We start from the raw sequence: 9,459 nt of genomic DNA, 5'->3' as shown, positions 1-9,459 counted from the left end.
TGCTTGGGAGTGGTCTGCTAGTCTCAAGAAGCATCGCTAGTGTTCAAATTAAATGTTCTATACTGGCCCTTCAAGGTAAACATTTACTTTCCATTTATCTTACCTCTACTACTTATCCCTACTAGCACTCCCAAATATCTTCAGTTCCCAAACATCAAGTCAAATTGATTTAACAGATTCATGTAATAAAGAATCTCCACTCTTTTTATAAAGAATTATAGCAGTCAAAAAGTGTAATCTTGAAACGAATAAATAATTTCAGTGGCCCTTTAATAAATAAAAAAAAAATGTTCAAAACAAAAAAAAAAACACACCAAACTGAAAATATATTTTATAAAGAATACCTTTATAAATATGACAAAAATATAGTTTTTGAGATATTACTCGGGGGAAAAAAAAAGTTTGAAAAAACATATCCTGTTGATAAGTGATGATGGACACTTCTATTAAAGGGATATGATATCCAAAATGTCATGATCCAGATAGATCATGCGATTTTAAAGAACTTTCTAATTAACTTCTATTATCAATTTTTCTTTGTTCTCTTGGTATCTTTTTTAGAAAAGCAGAGGAATATTCTTAGGTGCCGGCCTATTTCTGGAGCACGATATGGCAGCAGTTTTGCAAGAATGTTATCCATTTGCAAGAGCACTAGATATCTCTTAAACGCAGAATAGCATGGTAACAAAGCAAATTTGATAATATATGTACATTTTAAAACGGTATGCTCTGTCTAAATCACAAAAGAAAATGTTTGGGTTTCCTATCCCTTTAATATGTGTCACACTGTATAGAACCCTCAAAAGATGAACACATTCCAAAAAGATTTAAAGCATTATACAAAACAGTGGCATTCAAGGGATGCTGTAAGATGAGGCTTTGATCCTCAACACACTGTGGTCTGTTTCTGAGCTCTTTAAATAATTCAAAACTATAAAACATATCTGTATTCACACTAAGAAGTTTTTGATTTAAAACATGTTGTGTTTCCATTCTGTACATTCTGCTAGCACGGTCATGTTGGAGGGTGGCCCTGCCATCCTTAAAAGTCTCTGAACAGCACAGGACAAGTGTCCCCGCTACTTGAATTGGTTGTCAATCAGTGTGCCCTTCATCTTGGCTTTCTTAGCTTCCAGCTCAGCCTGGAGAGGGAAATGGAACAGAAATTAATGTAAGTTCTGCATCAGGTCAGCAAGAATAATTCCATATAATAGAGAAAAGAAACAGTGGTAAACATCTGGAATAAAAAGAAAGTTTTGTTCTAATTTCAGAAAGTTGTTGTATCAAGTTAGCAATTTCACCATCCATCCTTCTCATTATTGATCACCAGAATATACAAGCACATATTTCACCATCCTTCTCATTACTGATCACCAGAACATACAAGCAGATATTTCACCATCCATCTCATTACTGATCACCAGAACATACAAGCAGATATTTCACAATCCATGTCATTACTGATCACCAGAACAAACAAGTTAGCTATTTCACCATCCTTCTCATAACCGATCACCAGAACATACAAGTTAGCTAAGAAAAGAAACAGTGGTAAACATCTGGAATAAAAAGAAAGTTATGTTCCGATTTCAGAAAGTTGTTGTAGCAAGTTAGCCATTTCACCATCCATTCTTCTCATTACTGATCACCAGAACATACAAGTAGATATTTCACAATCCATGTCATTACTGATCACCAGAACATACAAGTTAGCTATTTCACCATCCTTTTCATTACCGGTCACCAGAACATACAAGTTAGCTATTTCACCATCCTTCTCATTACTGATCACCAGAGCATACAAGTAGATATTTCAGCATCCTTCTCATTACTGATCACCAGAACATACAAAGTTAGCTATTTCACCATCCTTCTCATTACCGATCACCAGAACATACAAGTTAGCTATTTCACCATCCTTCTCATTACTGATCACCAGAACATACAAGTAGATATTTCACCATCCTTCTCATTACTGATCACCAGAACATACAAGTAGATATTTCACCATCCTTCTCATTACTGATCACCAGAACTTACAAGTTAGCTATTTCACCATCCTTCTCATTATCCATCACCAGAAAAACAAAATGTATGCTTACCTGATAAATTTCTTTCTTTCCGGACATAGAGAGTCCACAACGTCATTCCAATTACTAGTAGGATATTCACTCCTAGCCAGCAGGAGGAGGCAAAGAGCACCACAGCAAAGCCGTTAAGTGTCACTTCCCTTACCCATAACCCCCAGTCATTTAGCTGAAGGGAAATAGAAAAAGAAAATAACACAAAGGTGTAGAGGTGCCTAAGGTTTAGTAAAAATTACGGTCTAATCTAAAGGGCGGGGTCGTGGACTCTCCATGTCCGTAAAAAAAGAAGGAAGATCAGGTAAGCATCAATTTTGTTTTCTTTCCTAAGACATGGAGAGTCCACAACGTCATTCCAATTACTAGTGGGAACCAATACCCAAGCTAGAGGACACGGAATGAACAGGGAGGGAGAACAAGACAGGTTTCAGGCTCTTACTCTGGCCTTTATCAAGAGTCTTGATAAAGGCCAGAGGAAGGGCTGAAACGCGTTGACTGACACAGAACTGATTGACACTTCACAGCAGGTCACATACAATATTGGTGAACTGGAATTTGTGAGTTGATTTTTAGTTGAATTTTTAGTTGGCTGTTTAATGGCGCTTTAGTTGTGTTTTTCGCCACTCATTATATACACGTTTGGAACAATGCTGGAGTAATAACACTTCTGGAATGATAATATGGTAAAAAACTAAACCAGCCTCACTCCTCCACTGAAATTTACAGAGCCTCACATCTGCTGGCAATTTATAGAGCCCCACTGTGGGACTATTCAGGATCCCAACAATCTAGGACAGAGACTATTGAACACAGAGATCATTATTATTGTTTACCAGAGAGGGTCTGTCACACCACTGGTTCAACTCTAACACATAAAACAGACCAGTATTATTGTTTTTAAGTGATATTGTTTATTGTCTCATTTATGTACGCATTTTAATGATACACAGTGTACGGTTAGGGTGCATGGATCCATGCTAATCTTATCAGATTGTTTTTTAGCAAAGTGTGTGTTTTATGTTTAATACATTTGCACTAGCTTTTTAGTTGGTACAAGTACAGTCTTTAACCTTAGCCTCCATAAGGTAGGCGCTCTGTACATATCCACATCTCACTAGATTAACTCAAAGGAAGAGTAACAGGTTTAAACACAGGCCTGATTCTAACTAGGGCCTGACAAAAAGATTGAACATCTGGCACATCTGCCAGACGCTTATGTTAAAGAATAGATAATGCAGAAATCTGACCTTTCAGAGAACTGACTGACAACAAAATTCTAGGAATCCTGGCCCTACTCCAAGAGTAGCCCTTTGATTCACACCAATAAAGGTATTTACGCCATACCTTATGGTAAATCTTACGAGTAACAGGCTTGCGAACCTGAATCATATTTATCAATGACTGACTCAGAAAACACACGCTTAGCCAGAACTAAGCGTTTAATCTCCAAGCAGACAACTTCAGAGAAATGAGATTTGGATGGAGTAAAGGACCCTGAGTTAGAAGGTCCATCTTTAGAGGAAACCTCCAAGGAGGAAGAGAGGACATCTTCACTAGGTTTACAAACCAGATCCTGCGAGGCCATGCAGGAGCTATCATAATTACAGACACCCTCTCCTGTTTGATACGAGCAATGCCTCGTGGAAGGAGGAAACGGAGGAAACAGGTATGCTAGACCAAATTCCCAAGGAACCGCCAGAGAATCTATTACAGCGGCCTGAGGATCTCTTGACCTTGAACCGTAGGATTAACCTGGAGAACACCTCCGGGATGGAGAGCCCACTCCCCGGGATGAAAGGTTTGTTTGCTCAGGAAATCCACCTCCCAGTTGTCCACTCCTGGAATGAGGATGGCAGAAAGAAGACAATTGTGAGCTTCCACCAACTGCAAAATGGCCAAGGAACTCCAAGTTCCTCCATGGTGGTTGATGTAAGCCACTGAGGTGATATTGTCCGACTGGAACCTGATAAACCGGGCTAAGGACAACTGAAGCCAGGCCATCAGAGCATTGAAGATTGCTCTCAATTCCAAAATGTTTATTGAGAGAGAAGACTGCTCCCGAGACCATAGGCCCTGAGCCTTTAATGAGTCCCAGACTGCCCCCCAGCCTAGCAGGCTGGCATCCGTGGTCACAATCATCCAGGAGAGTCTCTTGAAGCATGTTTCCTGAGAAATTCACCACGAAAGAGAGTCTCTTGTCAATTGGTCTAGTTCTATCCTCTGAGATAGATTTGAATGGTCTCCATTCCATTGTCTGAGCATGCATAACTACAGAGCTCTCAAATGGAATCGATCAAAGGTAATGATGTCCATGGAAGCTACCATCAGACCAATTACCTCCATACATTGAGCCACTGATGGCCGAACAGTAGACTGTAGAGAGGGGCAAGTAGAGAGAAACTTGGATCTTCTGACCTCCATCATTTTTTTTTATAGATAGGGAATCGATGATGGTCCCTAAAAAAACCCACCATTGTAGCTGGTACAAGGGAACTCTTCTCCAGATTCACTTTCCATTTGCGGGAATGTAGAAAAGACAACAAGATCTCTGTATGAGAGTTTGCTTGTTGAAAAGATGGCCCCTGAACCAATATGTCATCCAGGTAAGGAGCCACCACAATTCCCTTAGACCAGACAACTACCAAGAGAGCCCCCAGAACCTTTGAAAAGATTCTAGTAGCTGTGGCACGGCCAAACAGAAGAGCCACAAACTGAAAGTGCTTGTCTAGAAAAGTGAATCTCAGAAACTGATGATGGTCCCTGTGGATGGGAACATGAAGATACGCGTTCTCCAGGTCTATGGTCGTTATGAACTGACCCTTTTGGACCAAAGGAAGAATGGAACAAATGGTTTCCATTTTGAAGGACAAAACCCTAAGAAACTTGATGAGACACTTTAGATCTAAAATGGGTGGAAAAGTTCCCTCTCTTTTGGGAACCACAAACAGGTTTGTTAAAATCCTAGACCCTGGTCTCTTACTAGAACCGGAATAATCACTCGCAGGGAGGAAAGGTCCTGAACGCACTTTAAGAATGCCTCTCTTTTTACCTGATCCGCAGATAACCTTGAGAGGAGAAATCTGCCCTTGGGAGGACAATATATGAATTCTATTTTGTACCCCTGAGATACTATATCCACAGCCCAAGGACTTGGGACATCTCGTATCCATGCTAGACAAAACAAGGAAAGTCTGCCCCCTACCTGATCCAATCCCAGACTGGGGGCAGACCCTTCATGCTGATTTAGTCTCAGCAGAGGGTTTGTTTGAATGCTTTCCCTTGTTCCAAGACTGATTGGGTTTCCAAGAAGACTTGGATTGCTCCTGCTTGGATGAGGGAGAGGAAGACTTTTGACCTTTGAAGTTACGAAAGGAAAAAAATTACTTTCCTTTAGATCTATTCTTCTTGTCTTGTGGTATAAAGGACCCCTTTCCACCCAAAATTTCAGAAATTATCACTGCCAGACCAGGACCAAACAGGGTATTAACCTTGTAAGGTAGTGATAAAAGTTTGGACTTGGAAGTAAAATCAGCTGACCATGATTTTAGCCACAGAGCCCTGCGGGCTAGGACAGTGAAGCCAGACATCTTGGCTCCCAGTCTAATGACTTGCATGTTAGCATCAGAGATAAAGGAATTGGCTGGCTTGAGAGCTTTAATCTGCACTTGCTACTGTGGCAATACAAACTGCAGGTTGCCATTGTAGACCCTGATGAACATAGATTTTCTTTAAATAGGCATTCAGCTTTTTTCCATGGGATCCTTAAAAGAACAGCTATCCTCAATAGGTATTATGGTTCTCTTAGAGTAGAAATAGCCCCTTCTACTTTAGGTACTGTATGCTATGAGTCTCGAATGGAGTCAGCAACATTAAACATCTTTGTAAAAAACGGGAGACAGGGAGAAATGTATCCCAGGTTTATCCCATTCCTGTGCAATGATCTCCAACACACGGTCTGGAACAGGAAATACTTCCACAGCGGAAGGAACATCATAGTATTTGTTAAGTTTACTAGATTCCTTAGAAATGACAGCGACATTGGCGTCAGAGTCGTCCAAAGTAGCCAGAACCTTCTTTAGCAGTAAGCGGAGGTGCTCAAGCTTAAATCTGAAGTTTACCTCTTCAGAGTCAGACAAAGCAATTATACTATCAGAATCTGAGATTTCACCCTCAGAGGCTACCGAGGTATCCTCATCAGACTTATGAGGGAGGTCAACCTTCACGGCAGCAGATGGGACAGACACCTTACCATCTGATAAATGATTAGATTTCCTCTTGCGTTTTCCCAACATAGGAAAAGCAGATAATTCCGCAGATACCGCAGAAGATATCTGTGCAGCAAAATCTGATGGCGAATAAACTCCTCCAGGAGGCTGAGAGGAACTGCAGGGCACTGTATGTGACGCCATTGAGACTTGGGACATTTGAGGAGAAAGCTGTGGCATTGCCTGAACAGCATCATCCTGAGAGACTTTAGGCTCAGAAAAAAGAAACATTTATCCATAAGAACAGACTCCTGCTCCATATCCATAGTAGAAAAGATTTCCAAAAATTAGAGAAAAGACAAATATATTTAAAATGACACTGTCACTTTAAAAAATAAAATTCACTCAGGGCGAATTTGAACTCCAAAATAAAACCCATAAATAAGGACCTTTACACCTCAGACAGTCTGAGGTACCCTACCTGACCCTCTGGATTAAAGACGATATTGCATCAAAGTAAAATCCTGCAGATCGCAGCAAAGAGTTCCTGACGATCACTAGAGAGACACAAATACCGCCGCTCCGCTCATAGACTGTGAACGGAAGCACAGTGAGTCACATGATTGGCCCTAAAAAAACTGTGCAACAAAAACAAAAGCGTCCATTTCTTTATACAGCCGAGAAAGACTGGAATGTAAAAATGCTAGTCTAGTAAGTCCATATAGTTACTTTTTATTATGCTTTCACTATAAGTCCCACATCAGAGCCTAAAAAACAAAATGAGCCACATAATAAAAATTATATTTAAAGGTATATCCTCCCCACACATTTAAGGAAGATTAACCCCTAAGTCTCCTGTCACATAAAATGAGTGCCTGCACCCTGCCTAAGTATATCCTCTAAAAAGGATAAGTTTGTCCCAATTAATTATTGCAGTAATAGCCTCTGAAGAGCAAGTCTCCAAGACCTAGAAGACAAAAGCACTTACCTGAGAAATTCACCACGAAAGAGAGTCTCTTGTCAATTGGTCTAGTTCTATCCTCTGAGATAGATTTGAATGGTCTCCATTCCATTGTCTGAGCATGCATAACTACAGAGCTCTCAAATTGAATCGATCAAAGGTAATGATGTCCATGGAAGCTACCATCAGACCAATTACCTCCATACATTGAGCCACTGATGGCCGAACAGTAGACTGTAGAGAGAGGCAAGTAGAGAGAAACTTGGATCTTCTGACCTCCAAATCATTGCTTGCTGTCATCGTTTTTTCCCTGCTTTCTTTGCCATGTGCTGCTGGCAGCCATTTTACTCACCTCTCTTGCTGAGTCTGGTGCAGTGTGTGATGCTGCTAATTTCCTGCATGCCCTCTTATGGCCAGACTGGTGTACATCATCCGTGTGAGACAGGTTGCAGTCTCAGAATTGTGATATCATCACTTATTATTTAAAGGGCCTCTGTTCAGTGTGCTTTGCCCTTGCGTTGTCTCAGACCCGTTTGTGAGTTCCAGTTCCTGTGTATTACCTGGCTGTCTTAACGTCCTTCCTGGTTCCTGATCTCTGGCATGTTCCTGACTCTGCTGTTCTCCTTGTTCTTGATTCCGGCTCGTCTGACTATTCACTTTGGCTCCTGACTCGGCTCGCCTGACTACCAGCTCTGGCTTTGACTCCTGGCTTGTTTTTTGACTTGTAGACATTTTATAATTTTTTGTTATTAATAAAGGTGTGATTATTTTTGCACTTCTCGTCTCAGTCTGATTCCTGGCACCCTGATATTACGCAAGGGCTATGAATCATGATGGTGCTAATAATCCAACTTTACCTACCATAATTTCCAGGATGGATGAACAGGATCACCGCTTGGATCAATTTGCACTAGCCCTGCAAACCCTGCTGACTCGCACCAAAGTGTCGCGCAAGTTATGGCTGCTCCCGTTTCCGCTGCTGCATCTCTACCTCAGCGATATGGAGGCAATCCTATTCAGTGCAGAGGGTTTTTGAACCAGGTGGGCATTTAATTTGAGATGATACCTCAGGTGTTTCCCTCTGACAGGGCTAAGGTGGGATTTCTCATCTCGTTACTCTCTGACACAGCTCTTGCCTGGGCTAATCCCTTGTGGGAGACTAATAAACCTGTAATTTCAAATTACCCTAAATTTGTGGCCTCCTTTCGAAGGGTATTTGATGTTTCGGCTCGCTCCTCATCTGCTGCTAAATGACTCATGTCCTTTCAGCAAGGTACAAGATCTGTTGCTCAGTATGCCATTGAGTTCCGTACGCTTGCCGCAGAGGTAGGTTGGAACAATGAAGCCCTTGTTGCCGCCTTTTTTCATGGGCTCTCTGATGCGATTAAAGACGAAGTTGCTGCCAGAGATTTACCAGAGGATCTCAAGACATTGGTGTCTTTTTTTATCCTAACTGACATCAGACTCAGAGAGAGGCCCTCTTTCAAGGAGTGCTTGCGGAAGCCTCCTGTTCCGTTGTCTCCTACGTATTCGTTCCCACCCATGCCTCCCTCTCCTCCCATACCTCCTGGTCCTGAGTCACCAGGTACTGCTGAGCCGATGCAGTTGGGATTCACGCATCTCCGGCGGAGAGGGCCTTTAGGAGGAGAGGGGCTCTGCCTCTATTTTGGGTTACAGGGCCAACTTTTAAAGTCTTGTTCTACACGGCCGGGAAACGCTCGCACATAAGGTCCTGTCGGGCATTTTCCAGTTGTTCTGGGTTATCCCTGGCTCCAAAAGCACAATCCCAGTCTCGACTGGCGCAGGTCCGAAATTTTGTCATGGTCTCCGCAATGTATTTCCACTTGTCGTCAGAATCCAATTAAAGTCTTGTGCATTTCTTTGGAATCTCAATTGCCAGTGGAGTACCAAGAGTTCCTAGACGTTTTTGACAAGGTGCGTGCCAGTACGTTGCCTCCTCACCGGTCTTACGATTGTGCCATAGACCTGCAACCCAGAGCCATTCCTCCTCGGGTCTGTTGCGGAGAATTGTGCTATGGAGGAGTATGTTGCCGATGCTCTATCGCGGGGGATCATCCGCAAATCCTGCTCTCCTGCAGGGGCTAGCTTCTTCATTGTGAAGAAAAAGGGTGGCGAGTTAAGACCATGTGTCGATTATAGGGGTCTTAATCGTCTTACCATTAAGAATGCTTACGCTATTCTGCTTATT

At 42.0% G+C, this 9,459-nt stretch overlaps 1 protein-coding gene across 1 annotated transcript in view; it reads right to left on the bottom strand.

Annotated features, from left to right (window-relative positions):
* Positions 1–327: 327 nt before the first annotated feature.
* Positions 328–9,459, bottom strand: part of STEEP1 (STING1 ER exit protein 1) — a 103,570-nt gene continuing 94,438 nt past the window's right edge. The window contains exon 7 of the mRNA XM_053699035.1: positions 328–1,142. Within this exon, the coding sequence (XP_053555010.1) occupies positions 1,080–1,142 (63 nt within the window). The 3' untranslated portion in view covers positions 328–1,079. The remainder of the gene's footprint in view (positions 1,143–9,459) is intronic.

This window comes from Bombina bombina, chromosome 1 (assembly GCF_027579735.1).
Source record: "Bombina bombina isolate aBomBom1 chromosome 1, aBomBom1.pri, whole genome shotgun sequence".
Taxonomy (NCBI): domain Eukaryota; kingdom Metazoa; phylum Chordata; class Amphibia; order Anura; family Bombinatoridae; genus Bombina; species Bombina bombina.
This window is presented reverse-complemented; position numbering and strand designations above follow the sequence as displayed.